This window comes from Xyrauchen texanus, chromosome 25, assembly GCF_025860055.1.
Source record: "Xyrauchen texanus isolate HMW12.3.18 chromosome 25, RBS_HiC_50CHRs, whole genome shotgun sequence".
Taxonomy (NCBI): domain Eukaryota; kingdom Metazoa; phylum Chordata; class Actinopteri; order Cypriniformes; family Catostomidae; genus Xyrauchen; species Xyrauchen texanus.
In genome coordinates, this window is record NC_068300.1 from 26,168,127 (window position 1) to 26,187,772 (window position 19,646).

General features: G+C 40.8%; 1 protein-coding gene across 1 annotated transcript in view; it reads left to right on the plus strand.

Moving 5' to 3' along the window:
* arhgap4b (Rho GTPase activating protein 4b) overlaps window positions 1-19,646 on the plus strand; it is a 48,115-nt gene that overhangs the window by 15,722 nt on the left and 12,747 nt on the right. Inside the window, exons 5-14 of the mRNA XM_052091364.1 lie at window positions 5,631-5,793; window positions 5,930-5,992; window positions 7,839-8,012; window positions 8,151-8,279; window positions 9,342-9,563; window positions 11,053-11,154; window positions 11,287-11,472; window positions 11,627-11,711; window positions 17,039-17,066; window positions 17,504-17,600. Of these exons, the coding sequence (XP_051947324.1) occupies window positions 5,631-5,793; window positions 5,930-5,992; window positions 7,839-8,012; window positions 8,151-8,279; window positions 9,342-9,563; window positions 11,053-11,154; window positions 11,287-11,472; window positions 11,627-11,711; window positions 17,039-17,066; window positions 17,504-17,600 (1,249 nt within the window). The remainder of the gene's footprint in view (window positions 1-5,630; window positions 5,794-5,929; window positions 5,993-7,838; window positions 8,013-8,150; window positions 8,280-9,341; window positions 9,564-11,052; window positions 11,155-11,286; window positions 11,473-11,626; window positions 11,712-17,038; window positions 17,067-17,503; window positions 17,601-19,646) is intronic.

A 19,646-nucleotide genomic window follows, 5' to 3' on the forward strand; every position in this document is an offset into this window, starting at 1 on the left:
TCTCAAGCCTACCAGGGCACCGCCCCTCAAGCCTCTCGAGTCTTCTAGGGCTCCGCCCCTAAAGCTTCTCGAGCCTACCAGGGCACCGCCCCTCAAGCCTCTCGAGCCTTCCAGGGCTCCGCCTCCTATGGCTCAGCCTCTTACTGCTCCGCCTCCCGAGCCTTCCACGGCTCTGCCTCCCGAGCCTCCTACGGCTCCGCCTCCTATGGCTCAGCCTCCTACGGCTCCACCTCCCGAGCCTCCTGCGGCTCCGCCTCCCGAGCCTCCTGTGGCTCCGCCCCCCGAGCCTCCTATGGCTCCGCCTCCTGAGCCTCCTACGGCTCCGCCTCCCACGGCTCTGCCTCTCCAGTCTCCTACGGCTCAACCTTCCTCGGCTCCACCTCCAAGCCTTCCATCTCACCGCCTGAAGAACCTCCTACGGCGCCACCTCCCTCGGCTCCGCCTCCTGAGCCCCCACGGTCCTGCCTACGCCTCCTTCGACGCAGCCTCCCAAGTCTTCTAAGGCTCCGCCTCCGAAGTCCTCCTTGGCTCCGCCTCACGCGGCCACCACCCAGGTTCCCCAAACCTACCCACATCCCGTGGTCAACCCCTAGGCCTCCTGAACCTATCCTTGCCCTGTGGCCCGCTCCCAGGCCCCCCTGAGCCCGTCCTTGCTCTGAGGCCAGCTCCCAGACCTCCTGAACCGGTCCTTGCCCCATGGCCATCTCCTAGGCCACCTAGATCGGCCTCTATCCTGTGGCCTCCTCCTTGGCCCCCTGAGCCGGCCCTTGCCTTATGGCCAGCCCCCGGGCCATCTAAACCTGTCCCTGTCCTGAGGCTGCCTCCCAGGCCTCCTGACCCTGTTCCCATCCTGTGGCCGCCTCCCAGGCCTCCTGACCCGGTCTCAGTCCTGTGGCCTCCTCCCAGGCCTCCTGACCCGGCCCCTGTCCTGTGGCCTCCTCCCGGGCCCCCTGACCCAGTCCCTGTCCTGTGGCCTCCTCCCAGGCCTCCTCCCAGGCCTCCTGAACCTGCCCCTGTCCGGTGGCCTCCTCCCAGGGCCCCTGACCCTGTTCCTGACCTGTGGCCTCTTCCCAGGCCCCCTGACCCTGTTCCTGTCCAGTGGCCTCCTCCCCGGTCCCCCAGACCTATCCTTGCCCGGTCGATACCTCCCTGGCCCCCTAACCCTGTCCATTTGTGCCCCCGTGGACTGTCTCATTTCCCCCTTGGACTTCCTGCCTGCCCTCTGTGCCCCCTTGGACTTTCTGTCTGCCCCTTGCACCTCCGTGACCTGCCTGTCTTGCCCTCTGCGCCCCCCTGGACTTCCAGCCTGCCCATTGTGCCCCCCTGGTCTGTCTGTCTGCCCATGGGCCCACTTGGACTGTCTGTTTGCCCCTGGTGCCCTTATGTTGTTTTTGTGGGTTTTTGTCTTTTGTTTTTTGTTTCAGGATCGTCTGGTATCCGATCCTTTTGAGGGGGGATTCTGTCATGTTCATTGTTGTCCTTTGTTCTTTTGTGTACTTTTATTTTGAAAATTCCTAGTTTTGTCACATCCTGTTTTCCCTCCATGTTTTGTATCTGGGTTTTATTGGTTCATTGTTTGATTACTTTGATTCAGTTCTTGTTTGTCATTGGTTTTAGTTAATTATCTTGTTATCCTGTTTCAGAGTTCTGTTTGTTGATTGGCCTTGTTACCCTTGTCCTTGTGTATTTAAACCCTGTTTGTTCCTTCATTCCCTGGTCGATCGTTGAATGTTGTTGTACGTGAATGTTATGGTTGTTTCTCCTGCCTGTGGATGTTTTTCATGTTCATGTTGTTTTCCCCTCGTGGATATTTCTTTGTTCCTGTTTGTTTGCCCTCACTTTGATTTATAATAAAGAACCTGCTTTTGGATCCGCACCTCCTCGTCTGCCTTCACTCCTACATTCGTCACAGTTAGCATTGCCGACATGTTCAGCATCTCTCGCCGCATTTCCCACACCTCCAAGTCTTGTGGCCTGCTCGGGGGCGTCATCTTGAGCACGTAAGTGTCTTTTAATATCTCTAGAGCCCGAGGATTTAGAATTCTTTGACATATTGTCCTCCTAGAACAGTTATGGAACAGAGTGTATCAAATCTCACCAGTTTATGTCATAAAAAGTATTAAAAGTAGCAAAGTGTGCAGAGCTCACGTTCACACATCCTATCCTCGCATGGCGTCACGTGACTTTAGAATTTGGTATTTTGAGAATTGAAAATTGGAGGCCAAAGCAACACACTGAATTCTTCATTATGTTCCTCAAACCATTCCCAAAAAATGTGTGCAGTGTAACAGTGCACATTATCCTGCTGAAAGAGGTCACTGCCGTCAGGGAACCCCATGCCATGAAGGCATGTATCTGGTCTGCAACGATGTTTAGGTTGGTGTCGCGTGTCAAATTGATGTCCACATGAATGGCCAGACACAGGGATTCCCTGCAGAACATTGCCCAGAGCATCACACTCCATCCACCAGCTTGTCCTCTTCTCATAATGCAACCTGGTGCCATCACTCCCACTGGTAAACGGCACACATGTAAAAGGCCATCCGCATGATGTAAAAGGGGACTCATTGGACCAGGTGAACTTCTTCCACTGTTGGTTGAAGGGGGTCATCATGGGCACTCTGTCCAGTCTGCGGCTACACAGCCCCATATGCAGTAGGATGCGATGCACTGTGTGTTGTGACATATCACTCCCGTAACATCATTAACATTTTCTGTGACTTGTGCCACATTAGACCTTCTATTGGTTCGGACTAGACGGGATAGCCTTCGTTGCCCTAGCACATTAATGAGCCTTGGGCATCCAACACACTGTCGCCTGTTGTCCCTTCTCGGACCACTGTTGGTAGATACTCACCACTGCTGTGCGGGAGCACCCCACAAGCCTTGCTTTTTCAGAGATGCTCTGACCCATTTGTCTGGCCATAACAATTTGGCCCTTGTCAATGTCGCTGAGGTCTTTATTCCTGCCCATTTCTCCTGCATTCAACAATTTGAATACAAGAACTGATTATTCACTTTTCCATCTAATCTACCCAGACCTTGACTTGTGGCCTTGTTAGAAGATTATTTATTATTGAACGTTATTTGCTTCACCTGTTAGTGGTCATAATGTTTTGGCTCATGTATGTATTTCAACAGATGAGGTTTAATGAGGAATAAGGTTTATTGTTTTTTACAAGATATGAAGTTGGAGACAATGCATGTGCTAATGGGGCATGTTCACATTTTCATTTGCATGCTTTCACTTTATTTTAGAACAATTTATTAACTAATAAAAATATGATGAAAGATATAGATAAAGCAAATCCCCACAAGTATCAGTAATTGTTTTAATTTCAGCTCTAGAGGACGCTGTTATATTGTAGGATCAATCTGTTCTAACTGTAGATTTCTCCAATGCCGACCACAAAGGAACATATATAATAACAATAATAATAAAAAAAAGGAATTATTGGCAACTATCGGCATTAATTTTTGCAGATAACCGATAGTTCCAAAATGCAACTGTTGGCACAGATTAATCGATAAAACCATTATATCGGTCCACCTCTAATATATACTTTCAAAATATGTTTGAAACACTTGACTGAAATATTTCTCTTGATCTTAAAAATCTTTTGATCTGAAGGCATATGCTTAAATGTTTTAAATTAGTTTTGTAGACAAAAATATAAAAAAAAATTTAAAAAATAAATTGACACATAAAACAGGCAATTAATCATCATAATCGCAATTATTTGTTTGACAATTAATTGTCAGCTCCTAATTTTCATTATTAGGTTCCCACCTTGTGAATTGTTTTGTTAATAATATGTATGAAATTTCAAAATGTGACAACAGCTTGTCTCATTAGTAAAAATGCAATTTCATGACATCATAAACATTTATAGAATGTGAAATGTGTAGTTTTGATTTAAAATTATAAAGCAAAATCAAATAAAAATGACAATATACTATATTGTGTGAATATATATGAAGATGCCCCCCCCTCTCAGTTTGCTTAATATATTTTTTAGTTACATTGTGCTTACATGAGGTCAAATGTCTGACGAGTAAAAACAAAATGTATTATTGATGATGATTATTTTCTCCGACATGATTGTAGAGGGTTGTTAACTAACATTAAATGTATCCACTGCATTTATACACTACTCGACTCACAATTTATCATCATCAGTGTACAAGAGCAAACAGATAATATTACTGCCGAAGTTAGCATCATGATGATTTATGTAAATTAACGTTAGCGTTACTAGGTTAATTGGCATAACGTTACACTGCTTACGGCTTCACTAGCTAGTTATCGTTAGCAGTCTATGGTAATGTTTAAAGATAAAAAGCTGAAACTGACATCACTAGTTTGTACCATGCATTTCAGAATGGTTAGAGCATGAAATAGTTAAAGCTACAGTAGGTATTATTTATTCATTGAAAAAAATGTTTTCTATATAAACATGGTGTCTTGTTAAATGAGGCCCTGTGAGAGATTAGTTAGCACCACAGACTCTAGCTCGGAGTGAAAAATGAGGGTCGGTAGTGTCAATACAGCAAATTTTATCCAATCGCTTTTGGCGAGGCAGGCTTTGGCTCTGTTTGTGAACAGTTGTCGATTAAACCCTGAGGGTGAAGGGCATCATGTATATGGGGAAGAATTGGGGGCGCTGTTTCTCAATTCAATTTATTTCAAAGTTGCCTACTCCAGCTTTGAGAGCACAAAACTGTTTATAAGAGCACAACACTAGCTTCTTTATTTTGATCTCAAAATGCACCAGATGGAAGTATTTAACTTTAAAATATAAAAACATTTCTTACGGGGAGCATGCCCCCCAACCCTGTTAGAGGGTCTGAGGTCCACCCCCCATAGTCTCACAAAATCCCATGGGAAACACTGCAATCCTATGTGAATAAATACAAATATACCCTAAACACACCCAGTAAAGATTGCCGTAGACTACCTGCAAGGTTAGAGAATAGTTGTCCAATTTTCATGTGTGGATGGACTAAGGAATAAGGAATAGTTCATGCAAAATTAATAATTATATAGTTGTCTCTTCCTATAGTATTTGGGCCAGTATTGATTGCAAAATCTGCACCTCTTCTGTGGCTAATATTAATTTCATAATGATCCTTATTCAGTGAAGTCAAGCAGCAGAAGTTAAGTGACAGTGTGCAAATACTATTGGCCCTTTTTGGGGTGAAATAAATATGACTAGTCTTACATGTCGCTGTTTATAACACAGGGCATTCATCCGTTGCTGGGCTGCTTTAAAAAAAAATGGGGGGCATACATTTAGAGTATACCCACTTCTCCCGGCACCCCTAAATCACAGGTGATACCCCAAGAAGTTGGTTGAGAAAATGTCAAGAGTACATGTCTGCAATTTCTAGGCAAAGGGGGACTACTTTGAAGATGCTAAAATATAACACTGTTTTATTTAGTAACTACATAATTCCCATAGTTCATTTTTATGTTATTCCATAGTTTTGATGACTTTACTATTATTCTAAAATGTGAAGGAAAAAAAATTATAATAAAGAATGAGTGTTTCAAAACTTTTTACCGGTAGTGTATATATTACATGCCTCTCTGGATTATTTTAATTCTCTCTGCTTCTGTATCTCTTTAGAAAGGAGCAAATAGACCTGTCGGTGGCTCAGTGCTGGACGGTTCTGCTGACCCAAACCAGACAGGAGAGCCGAGATCACAGCTCAATGAGTGAGCTCTGCAGCAACACCCTCACACAGCGTCTCTCACACTGCATAGAGGACACACACCGCCTGTCAAAGAGGGTACAGAAATCTCTCTCCCTATATAACAAGCTCTCACATCCTTTCTCTTCCTCTATTAAATACCAACATACTCCCACGCAAAATACTTCCAACCCATCTTCCTTATTTCAGACTGACTCTTTTCTCTGTGTTTCAGGGCAAGGAGGTGGGTCTCCAAATGCAGGACGAGCTCTTGAAAATCACCACAGAGCTGCAAACGGTGGGTTGGAGGCTGCTTCGCTGTAAACATGCTACATCTACGCAGAGCAACATGCTCTGCTGAGCTGATATGAAGTCAAATGGCATCAGCTGTGAATTACATCACTTCTCTGCAGTCAGAGACATGATTAATCTTGACTAAATACCACATGATGCACATATTTGCCAATATAATGACGGTTGATGCAAAATAGATAGGATGTGGGTCTGTCTGGTTATCTATCTTCCCTTATATGCCTGTGAATTTTGGTACATCCTGTACCACAAATAGCTCTAATGGCCACCTGCTTTCCAGAGTGCATAAGTGGTGTCAGCTAAGGGAAGTATCACTATTATTATTGCTCACATTTTGGGTTTTGGGATTTTGAGCGTGCGTTCCACCATCTGGGCCCTGTCTTTGTCAGTCACTACTATCCCTAATTATGTGCCTTAAATACTTTGTTACGCATCACATGCTGATCTCGGTGGAAAAAACTATATGTATAATGCACTAAAAACTAATTATCAACACAATCTTTTACAATTATTTGTATGACTCATAAATTACTGTACTGAACTACTCACCCATTGACAAAGAAAGAAAGACGTCTTGATACAAGTTAACCACGTGGTAACAGGCACGCAACACTCTCCACATGTAAATTAGGTTTCATGACGGTTTAGTGTACAATTACAATTACCTTGTCAATCCCAGGGTTCAATTACCCATTTTCAACAGACATCATATTATTTCTGTCCATTATTCCAGGATTTTTTTTTATTTAGTAATCCAGAAATCATTTTATTTACACAGAACAGATACTTTGAAAACTCAAACTGCATCTCCTGTTGAAGTTATGCAGCCGCTCTGCTCCCCCTCGCTCACACACAATGTGTGAAACAGGCAATAATCTTTGGATACTTTGTTGGCTTTATGTTCTTTCTGTTTAGAAATTGGACATATTGAATAGTCCTCTGAGGAGCTGGCTAGCAGAACAAGTTTGTTTACTCATGGCGGCTGCCGTGTCCTCGCATTTCTCATTGCTTTGTGCATCATACGTGTTTGACCAATTACAGGCTGCAGCACCTCCCATTGTCCCTCTTGTCCCAAAAAGTACCTTGCCTGGAGTGGGAGCTAAAAAGTCTATCTAAACAGCTAAAGCCCAAAATATACTTCGATTTTGATGCGAACGCTCAATGTCTGCGTACAGTCGAACACAAGCCTGTCAAAGTATACTCCATTTGATGCTTGCGTGCTATGACTTCTATGAGACTCTAGACAATTTATATTCAGGAGTTCAGACCCATAGAGATGTCTTTTATTTTCCTTCAGACTCAAGTTATACAAATGCAGGCATCTCCTGACCTCCTCACACACAAGCTCTTGACGTGCATATCTACTGTTGTTGATTTACCTTCGTGTTCTGTTATTTACATGCGATTATACCTTCATCTAGCGTTTCATCATGACAGCAATGGCTCAAATGTGAGTATTGCCACCTTGTGGATCCACAAAGTCATGCAAATAATTCCAGGCACATGCGCACTCTGCACCTTCAAAGATGCACGGTTAGAAAAATTGGGCTGCAAGCGTTTAGTGCTTGAGCACACAGCTGATGACGAGATTTGCACCAAGCATCCTGTATGCGAACGATCAGCATGTCTGATCGTAGTATACTTTGGGCTTAAGAGTAACTATAGTTCCTGAAGTGTAAAAATTATGAAAAGTAGTAGTTCTGAGTAATTTAAAATTTACTTTAGTCCCTACGGTGGGATAGGGCCTATATATATGCAACAAAACACCAAATTTTAATTTCATGGGTCTTTAAAGTGATGTTCATGCTAGCTTGGTGTCTAATCCCTGACAGGCTTTGAAAACATATCATCAGTACCACATGGACTGTCTGGCTGCTGAAGGCAAGCTCAAAGAGGCCACACGACTGGAGGAGAAACAGACAGGGAAATCAGCTGATTTTGGACTCAGCCAGTCAGGAGGGCAGAGGCGCAGTTCGGCGAAAAAAATGGAGAGACTGATGGAGAAGGTAGAGATGGTGGTTTGTTAGAATGAAAGCTGGTTACATCCGGAACTTTGCTCTGTGAAGATGGCACAGGAAGAGCAAGATCTCACTTTATCTCTAACCCCACTGTTTCCACTGTGTGTGGGTTTGTTTTCTTTACAGAGACATGGGAAAGTACAGGAAACTCAGCTGAAGTGCACTAAAGCTCGTAACGACTACTTGCTCAACTTAGCAGCAGCTAATGCCTCCATGAACAAGTACTATCTGCAGGACATTTGCACTCTGATTGATGTGAGTCAAACACGCTGCTGTCCCATTGACTTAAATAATCTTCTGTCTAGACCCTTTTTAGTATGTGGTTATTTTTATTTCCCTTTTCATTTTGATTTGACCTGTCATCAAAAAAAATCCACAGTCCTGTTCTTTTTTTATATATTTTTTTTTCTGTATGTAGTGTGTATTCAAAGAATACTAAAGTTCAACATCTTTTATGGCATTTACATCTTAAAGGTACAGTTCACCCAAAAATGAAAATTCTGTAATCATTTACTCCCTGTAGTGCTATTCCAAACCCGTATGATTTTCTTTCTTGTGTCTAACACAAACGAAAACATGAAGCAGACTGTTTACGCTGCTTTTTTCCTTACAATGAAAGTGAGTGGTGATCAGGAGCAGTGAAGTTATGTTTTTTAAAAGCACCATAAAAGTATAATAAAAGTAGTCCTCTTGACTCTTGCGCTATATCTCATGTGTCACGACAGGTTTGATGTCAATGATGGCGAACGTTATTGATTCTCATGTGTCTAATAACTGGTCATGTCTTACCAAATTTAATATACGCATATTGAAATCACAAATTTTCAACTTCTTCACAGCTACGGCGGAGTGAAACATTTTCAGTGAATAATGACTACTGTATAATTTCAGTCTTTTCCTCACACAAAGCTATGGTAGAATATAGATTTTGGAATATAGCACACAAGTCTTATAGACTAATTTTATGGAGCTTCTTTTGTCATTTTTGGAAGTAGACTACATCTGGTCACCATTCACTTTCATTGAATAGAAAAGAGCAGCGTGAACATTCTGCTAAACATCTCCTTTTGTGTTTGATGGAAGGTTTCGAACAACAAGATGGTGAGTAAACAAAAACAAAATCGTACATTTTTGGTTGAATTATTTGTGACTATTTGTAATTCCAACAATGTAGAAGTCAACGCAAGAGCACTACAACATGATTAGTCAGTGAGCACAAATCAGCGCATTCATATTTGCTCAGCAATGACTTTATGTATTTATTTTTTTTATTCTACATGGTACTGTCTTATGGCATCTGGCTGATCTGAAATGCAGTGCACAGATCTGGGGTACCACCTGTCTGTGTCTCGGGTTATACGCGGGTACCTCTCCAACCGAAACCGGATCATCCAGAACATGAAAAATGGCCTCCAGCAGCTTGACACAGCAGTGACTGGACTCAGTCAGGGTCAGGATAGAGATGCCCTGCTCCAGGCCCACAACACTGCATTCTGCCTGCCCTTTCGCTTTCAGTACCATCCGCATGAAGGAGACCAGGTAACACAACAGACTCTTATAGTAGGGCTTTTTGTAGCTCTAGAATGGATGAAATCTCCCAAATATTTAAGGTTTATAAGATTTATCATGGTAATGTAGTATATTATCCAATTAAATATTTTATGAAGTTAAATAGAAATAAAAGATTCATTTATATGCAATAATGTAACACTTTTCAATAACCTCCTGAGACCCCAAGCGTGACTGCTGTGTGCATTTTTCTTTTCCCTTTTTGATTTGTAACTAGTAGCACCTAATAAACTTGTAAAAAAATTTTTTAAGCAAATACATTTCCTCAAAGCTTATGTCCACATATGTGGACAGCGGGACTAAGTTATACAATTTTAAATAATACCTAGCCATAGAAAGTAATGTTTTTAATCAAAATGTTTATGTTTCTATGAGTTTTGGTTATTCATGTTTTTGAGACATTACAGACATTACATCAGAAATAAGCATTAATAATTCTTATTCAAACAATGGCCAGCACCATCCAATCACTGCCAACCATGTTAAAATAAAGTTAGACATTAAAAATTCTGAATCTATGTACTGATAACCATTGTCCCATGTCTGCCAAACATGTTGAGTGGTCCAAACATCAGTGGTCCAGCCTGAAACAGAACTTTTGGTTGAATTTAAGGAGTGAATGCACTTATTTCCATCCTAACTCAATATAACATTTTGACATATTTTCACATTAGTAGGTACGTTGTGTCTAGCAGTGTGGCATTTTGCACAAAATTGCTTAAATAATAAAAAAAAGCTATTTCAGATAAAACTAGATACTCTAATCTTTTGAGTCAAACAGGTTTCAGTGTAAAAACTTAATTAGGTTCCTTACCATATGTAGTTTTGATGATGTTTCTCCCAAAGACAAACTCTGCTGTGATCGGCACCAAGTTGTTTTTTCACATGAGTCCGTTTTTCAAAAGTTTAACCCTTCACTGACAGCCTAGATTCTCCTGAACTGAGATCAGTTGGTTTAAATGAATTTAAATATGCATTGTATACAGCTGAAGCCAAAATACAACGTCCACAAATGTGTACATGGGGTTCCACAAGGGTTATGGTTTTCAAATTTGTTAATGCATTAGTTTTCCCCTGTCTGCATAATTGCAGCATCACACAAATGTTTCTGTTACCGATGCCAATACCCCATCCGCAGGTTTTTTGTCATTCATGATTATTCTGCACCAAAATGTTTACTAAGATAAAGTGAGTAGTATTCGGCTAGACATGTGATCTCATTATGGCAGCCACCATAAGGGTGGACTACCCTTAGTGGCCTTTCACACTTAATGCGTTTTGCACTAGACGGACATCTTTGACTGTTTGCGGCAAGTCTAATTTTTATTAATTTAAAAAGAACTTCAAATGTAATAAACATGTATTGAAACATCACAGATCTTTTCTTTGCGAGTGCAAGAACGCATTTGGACTGAACGGCCCCTTATGTAGAATAATTGGTTTTATATGTGTGTGACAGGTCTGTGAGGTGAGCGCAGAAGGCCAGGTGAGGTATGAGCTTGAGACCAGATTCCAGCAGCTTCAGTCCAGACTGGCCTCTGTTACCCTGGAAACAGAGGAGGTAAAATCCACTGCACGCTCTTTAATCTTTGACCACAAAAATATTTGCGCTCTTTGCATCCCTATTATGCTAGTATAAATATTTCTCAAGTAGATGCTTTTTGATAGTCAAAGATGTCTCTATCCCCTTCAGGTCAGTAAGACACTCAAGACAACGCACACTAACCTTCTGGAGAGCATCTGTGATGATGATTGCAACCCCACCCCTGACACCACTACCACCCCTTTGGTGGACAACACAGGTGACGGTGCAGGGAGCAAACCAACCCTGGCAAAACGCAGAGCCAATCAACAGGACACAGAGACCTTCTACTTTACAGTAAGATCTCTAGCCAAGATTGGAGGATTAACGTCTTGTGTATTAAAACTAAAACATGGAGTGCAACTTGCTAATCACATAGTAGAAAAGTAAAATACCACATTGACTAAATATGACACAGCTAGTCATTTATTTGTTTTATGTTATTTTTCAGAAAGTGAAAGAGCACATAGGTGGCAGCTCTCTGATCTCGAAACTCCAGGCCAAACATGACCTACTTAAAGAGGCCATACAAAAAGGTAATTTACCACAATTAACCAGCTTGAACCAGAAAGAAAGAATGTAAGAAAGAAAAAAAGAAAAAACAACAAAGAATGTGCGTGTGTGAAAGTTGTCTGTAGCAATACCACAATGCCCTTACAAAAGTAAACATACCGTTGTTACCACCAGAATACCATAGTTACTAGTGATAAACAAATTCATATGGGATCTTCTTCAAACAGTGTAATAAGCCATGAATGGAAATTTGAATTCTAATTGTGTGGAAATCTAGCTTTCTGGCGATGGCTGTGGCTGCAGATCCTGTAGTTTACCTAAAACGTTGTTCTTAAACTGTATAACTTTTTCTTATGCAGAAAACAGAAGGAGATTTAATTAAGTTTTAATTAATGACTCAGTCCGTCTTCTTAATATAATGGCAGTTGATAGTGACTCACTTTAGCACCCAAATGTCATTTTCGTTTTGATCAAAAGATGATCAAAACGTCACACACTGACTTCGCTCAATTCAAATATTTCATATTTCAAAGCAGCATGTTTTTATTGTTGCAGGAATGTGAGTAGACAGATATTTGAACATTTTGAAAAGAATATTATTTGTTATTTATTATTTAATTAAAATCAGAAGCCCTGTGCATGACATATCTTCTCCATTGCTGTGTCTGAAATCATTTTACATGCTCATAAATTAGATTAGTATTTCTCACATATGTATGTAAAGTATTATTACTGCAGACATCTGTAATATTTATCGTCAACAAGGGATAAGCTATGTCTGTAAAAATAGCAGATATAGGTGTTTCTACATAATTTACACACTGCTGTCACATGCACCTGACCTATTTGAAAATGTATACTGATAGTGCACTGAATGTGCTGATTAATTATGCCAGCAATATTAAACATGAGCTTAAACTGTATCTGCGATTATTAGAAGAAATTGATTTGGAATATCTGGCTAAATACAACAGAACTTGACATTAACTGACATCACATTATGTAGTTTTATTTGTCCCTCCTGAGTATATGTTCCGAAATGCAGAGTTCAACGCGATTTCCTGCACTCACTCTGCTCTTAAAAAACTAATTAAGTGCTATTCCTTCTAATTTTCCAAACCAAAAAAAATGCTAATTTCTTTCTCTTTTACATCGGTAAACATGCATCAGTCCAAATGCAACAGCCAGCATTATCTGTAGTTGTGAACCACGTCTTACATTTTCTGGCATTTTCTCTTGACCAACATCCACTTCAGACACTCGGAGAACTTAATAAACAGCAATATTTAAATGGCTCAAGGGCTGGAAAATGCTTTTTACCAACATGTCAATTTGCACGGGAGGGGTTTCCAGGACGCCATGCAAGGTTTGGAGGTGTGAACGGCGAGTTCTGCGCACTTTGCTGGTTTTAATACTTTTTATGTTATAAACTGGTGAGATTCGATACACCCTGATCCTTAACTGTTCTAGGTAGACAATATGTCAAAGAATTCAAAATCCTCGGGCTCTGGAAATGTGAGAAGACCCTTACGTGCTCAAGCTGACGCCCCTGAGAAGGCCCCGGACCAGGGAGCCTTTGGCCGGAGAAGTGAGGGAAATTCTGTGAGAATTGTTGAGCTTGTTGGTAATGCTGACAAAGGTCATTGCTGACTTGGAGGATCTTGCTGTAATACGTGGATTGATCACTGCCATGGAGACAAAATTCACTGATGTGGTTACAAGAGTGGGATATGTCGAGAAACTGATCGATTATCTGGAGTCATCAGAGAGGGAATTAGCTGCTAATCCGCTAGCGACCAAGGTGGTCTTGTGTTAGGCGAGGCGAGGTGTAAAGGAATGCTTTCTTGGAAGAACCACAGCATTTTCTTGTTCCCAGACTTTGCAAATTCGACACAGAGAGAAACTTGATCCTTTTAAGGAATGCAAGAAACTCTTACATCAACAGAAGTTCGATTTGAATTGATGTTCATGGCCAAATTGTGAATGGATTCTAAGGATGGCTGTAAAATATTTACATGTCCCCAACAAGCCATGTCCTTCATAAAGTCAATGGACTGAGGAAGTTATTTTGTGGTACTCACGTTTTAGCCAAGTGGACCAACTAACGGAATATTCACTCGACCGTCTAAGGAAACTGAGTGCCTTTTTGTTTCTTTTTGTGCTGGTTCCGCCTAGCAGCTGTTTTGTGGAATAACAATACTTCAGCACAGTTTGTGGATGAGTCTGCACGTTCTTTGCGCTTATGCCTCCTAATGGTTGGAGTTTGTTTTGTGGAGTATTTCTTGCAAGACATTGGAGTGATTAGTTTACTCATGTAACTGCTGAATGGGCCAGCTCACAGAACATTTGTTTGACCGTCCGAGGAAAATGAACGCCTTTTTTTGTGTTTTTGTGCTGGTTCCGCTAGCGGCCAGAGTTTGTTTTGTGGAGGAACACACCTTCGGGACAGTTATGTGGATGAGTCAAACGTTCTTTGTGTTTATTCCACCTATTGGCTGGAGTTTGTTTTGTAGATTATAATTTGTTGTGTAACTCTGTCTCACAGAATTTATATAGAAACACCCGACTTGAGCAATCTGACTGCAAAGTTGTCGCGAGGGCTCTTGTAGGCACACATGGACTGTTTAAGTTTAGAGGGATCAATGTCGTGCACGGGGTTAATGCGCACGTTTTTCTTTTTTCTGTTTGTTGTTTCGTGGTGAAGTTTGGGGTTTGATAGTTGCACTAATGTTGGAATGTGGTCTTTATAATTTTATTTTTGACACACAATATTTATTTTCTTGGATTGATGGATTTTCTTGAGTGGATTGTCTCTCTCCACGTGTTATGTGAATGGGTTGGGGCACCCCATAAAAAGAAGGAAGATGATTTCTCTTCTTAAATGTAAGAAATATGATATAGTGTTTATTCAAGAAATGCATCTTTCACTGCAGGAAACTGAAAAATGTGGTAAGATATGGAGTGGACATGTTTTCTTTAGTGCTGGCTTAACAGCAGGGGAGTCATTACACTGATTAGTAAACATCTACAATTCAAATGTCTCAAGATATTAAAGATATATTAGGAAGAGTCTTTATAGTTTTAGCAGAAATTCAAGGGCAAAGTCTTATTTTGGCTAATATTACGCACCTAATGTTGATGATCAGGGTTTTTTGATAGATTATGAAGGGATGTTGCAAGTCGTGGACACCCATCGTGATATAATATTGGGAGGAGACTTTAATCTTTTGATGGACTCAGTCCTTGATCATAGTGAAGCAAACGTGTGTAAGCCCCCTAGAGCAAAACTGATACTTCACAGGATATGTAAAAATGTTGGTCTTACAGATATTTTGAACCCATCTGGTAGGGACTATACATTTTTTTCATCAGTCCATAAGATTTATTGTAGAATATTGTTTTATATATCCAAGTCCTTCATTTCACCTATTGTTGATTGCTCAATTGGAAACATCTCAGATCACGTCCAGGTGAGTTTAGAGTTGGTGCCACATATGGAGAATAGGAAATCATATAGTTGGCACTTTAATGTATCCCTTTTGCTAAATCCTGAATTCCAACAAATGTTAAAGATTGAAATCAATGTTTATATGGAGACCAACTGGTCCTCAGTGTCCTCTGTGGGCATGGCTTGGGAGGCACTTCTGGTTCTTAAGTGCCTCATTCACCAAAAAATCCAAAGCACGAGTGTTTAATTTGGGCATTTATTTAAATGTTGTCTCAAGCATATGGCTGAACCCAAAATTAGGTATTAATAATTCCCCTTTCTGCTGGTCAGAGTGGATTGTGAGGGGGATTAATACCCTCAGTGACCTATATGAGAGCGGAGTGTTGAGATCCTTTGAAAATTTTTGGATTCCCAGATCTCAGTTTTTTAGGTATTTACAGCTGTGCCACCTGCTATGTACTATTTTGGGGAGTGGTATACAGCCCCTTAAAGCAGCAGGCACTCTGGGAGTGGTGATAGCTGCTTTTGGAAAAGGTCATGAGGCATCTGTGTATTACTCCCTGCTAATTCAGAGTTCGGGGGATGGAGCTTTTACTTCTATCAAGAGATTATGAGAGAAAGATTTAAACTTGGTATTGGAGGAGGGAGTGTGGGCTAAGATTATACAAAACTTAAAGTCTGCATCTAGAAGCAATCTCTTATGCAATTTAAGATTTACATAGATTTTATTGGACCCCCTCTAGATTGTATAGGCTTTGTCTTAAAAACACACCCACCTGCTGGCGATGCCAATCAGAAGATGGAGACACAACCCATACATTTTGGTGGTGTGTTAAGATCCAAGAATTTTGGTTGAAGGATCAGTTTTGTGAGTGAGACGTATTGGGCACTCAGGTTTCATTTTGCCCCAGACTCTGTATTTTGGGCAATGGTGCAGTCATCAATGTAGAGAATAGACACACAAAGAGTTGGGTCCTAACCAGTGTCATGATCGCCAAGGGGATGGAGTTCAGCTGGAGCGCCCCCATTTTAGAAATGGTGCTGGAGATGGGTAGGGTGGCATCTTTTGAAGAACTGTCATCTAGAAGACTGGGGAAATTGGACTCCTTTGTGGGAAAATGGGGCAGATATCTAGTGTTTTTGGAGGGCACTCGGGAGAGGTAGTTGAGAGAGAGAGGTGTAGTTGTTAATATGTGATATTTATTATTATTATTATTGTGTGTGTGTGTGTGTCTATAATAATTTATGACCACTGGGATGTTGTTAAGAGCCAGGGTAGGGTTGGGGAATGGGAGGGGGAGGGGTAATAGTGGGGGTTAAATATTGATTCTGTGTATATATGTTTTTCTTTTCTGTGTTTAATATATTAATCAATAATAAATTGTTAATTAAAATATATGCACAGTATAAATATAACCAGGGCATTTTATAGTAGGTAAAACATGCTGTAATTTTTACCCACATGGGAACGCACAATCCGCAAAAACGATTGAATCGCACAGGACTAAAATGACTGAGAAGCTCTCATAATTATTACATGACCCCACATCCCCATATAAAACTAATCATGTCTGAATAGAGCTCTTGATGTTGTAGTCCAAAAACCTGGAAATCAAATTCGCCATGGTTCTCTCTGTAATTTCCTAATGGGTTTTTTGAACTTATGTGTAAAATAAGGTCTGTTGTAAACATTACTTGACTATACATTGATGTTATTTTCATTAACATAAATTACACAGTCAAATGTGAATTTTTAAAAAGGTTTCGATTCCATAATATTTTAATATTTATTTTACTTTTGTAAGGGTGAAATGCATGTAACAGAGATGAAGTGAGAGAGTATCTGTGATAGCCAATTCTGTAATATCCTCTCCCCATTTTCCCTCTATTTCTCTCCTGCAGCTGAGTCCATTGACAGTGATCCCTCCAGGTATGTCTCCCTTCCCATCTGTCTCTCTGTGACTATGTGTTGTTCACACAGTCATGTGCTGAAAACATTGGCTGCAATCCAGCAAACATCTGCTAGTGTTTCCTGACTGACAGCCTTTGTGTGTTCAGCAGAAATAAAGGCAAATCAATTGAAAAACAGGCAGAATTTAACGATCAGTTTAAATGACTTCAGTGAATGAACAAAACACAGTCAAATTCACAAAGTGTTCAAATTCATAACAAAGCTAAAATACATCAGTTAAAACTTCAGCCTTTTTTGTGTTGTTGTGTTTTGCCCCAAAAATGTGTGCATGCTAAAGAGAATGTTTATGGTTTTGTGAGTGTGTCTGTTTTGTGAGTACTGATATGTTAGCATGTTTGCATGAGTTCATTGATGCCATAGTGTCACAGTGGAGTTGCCGTGTATATATTTCCCAGAATGCAGCCTGGTAGGGCAGTGCGTGTGCGGAAAGCCAGGCCCTGCTCCCAGTACAACCACAAACTCTTCTCTGGAGACATGCTCTCCTTCATCCAGGTATAGCCCTATGGCTGACAGCCCTCTGATATGTTACAGATAGATTTCTGTAATGTTTTTGCTGTGTTCCTCTAACTTTACTCCATACCTTCCATCAAGGACGGATTATAGTCCTGCAATTACAATATATCCTAGTTACCAAATATTTGGGACTTAAGCAACAGCTGTTGACAGGACAGAATATATATATATATTTTTTTTTTTTTCATATTTTTTCATCTGTAGTGGCTTGTTTCTGAGTTTCTTTCAATTTGAGGTTCCTGGCACTGGCCCCATTGGCCTGGTCTATAATCCGTCCTTGCCTTCTATAACGCTGGTGCTACATTCTTATTGTGCTCTTGTGATGTCATCTGTAACTGGTCACTTGTTGCTTCCATGCCGAAATAATATCGTCTTGCTTGCTGGGTCTATTGTTTAATGTAATTTCTAGTGCTGTTGCATTTTAATCGTTCTGACATGGCTTTAAGCATGGCCACCACTTTGTCTGATTATTGCTGTTGTATATGTCTTGTAAAAATGCATCTGGTTTATGGATGTGGCCTTTTAAATGGTTTGTTAAAGATTATTTGTGAAACATGTTTGACCATTGGCCTGTAAATGTATTCAAATGAATGTTAGATAATGAGAACGCATACAGTAGGGAGATAATGTGATCACTTCATTGACATTGTGCTTCCCTTAATGAATGTGGTTAGAGAAAATTCCACAGTTTGCACGATTGCTGAATCTTATTTGAAATGACATGCTTCATTATTTCCGTGTCACGGCAGCTTATTAAATAGCTTTAGACAGACACGCTCACAGTTTGCTAGCTTAATAGTCCATGTGCTAGCCAACAAAAATGTGTGCTCACCTGTGTGTGTGTGGTGTGGGGGGGCAATGGTTTTTAATTGAAATGTTTTTGTTTTGAACATGTTTAATAAGCACATTTTATGTGGTTTGGATGTCCACATTCACCAATCAGCCACAACATTAAAACCACCTGCCTAATATTGTGTAGGTCCCCCTCGTGCTGCCAAAATGGCGCCAACCCCTATCTAAAAAAATAGAATGGTGTGAAAACAAAAAAACATCCAGTGAGCGGCAGTTCTGTGGATGGAAATGCCTTGTTCATGAGAGGTCAACAGAGAATGGCCAGACTGGTCAAAGTCTACAGTAACTCCGATAACCGAAGAATGTTATTCTGAGATGCGGTTTGGAGCTGTTTTGGCAGCACAAATGTGACCTACACAGAAGTAGGCAGGTGGTTTTAATGTTGTGGCTGATTGGTGCACATTTGGCCATGTAGTTTAGGTGTGCATGTGTTATCTCTGTCTATCATAAGCGGAGATCTTTCATAACTGACCAGCTTTATCTGCTGTGCTCCTTTGCAGAAGTCTCTAAATACAACTGTCATCTTTTGAGCAGTTATGCAAGGCCCTTTCTCATCAGTATGATGATCTTTGCTCTCATTCTGAATGTCTCTTGCATGTAGTGGGCTATTAAAACACTACATCCTGTGCTTCATCTTAACCATTGCCAATATTTGAGCTACTCACCTACTTTGTTTATGCTAATATTCTAACAGTAGCATTATGCAATCCTTTTCAGAAATGTTTATTTGCTCTGCTGACATCGTGTTTTGCAAACTCTGATAAAGAGTTGTTTCAAGATGTGGCCCTCTGATTGCACTGGGGAACTCCAGACATCGCAATTTTAATTTTTGCATAGCGCTCATGATATCTACTGTACACAACTGCTATGTTCTGCACAAACTAAGAGGTGTCACTCTTGCTGTCTGTGTTGTCTAATCTGCCTTGCTCTGATCTACACTTATGTTGTTAGCTTAACAGCAATGTTCTTAGGAGACCTGCAGTCTGCCTTGAAGAAAAGACCAGCTGAATTAGCAGATTCAGGTTCCCTGCTGGTGGTTTGCTGGTTTTAACTAGGCACCAATCTGGACAGTCTGGTCTGTTTGGATGGATTTAGAGAGGTTTGAAGTACTTGTCTGCTGGTCAGGCAGGGAGACCACAGCTAGACCAGCTGAATACCAGCTTTGCCAGGCTG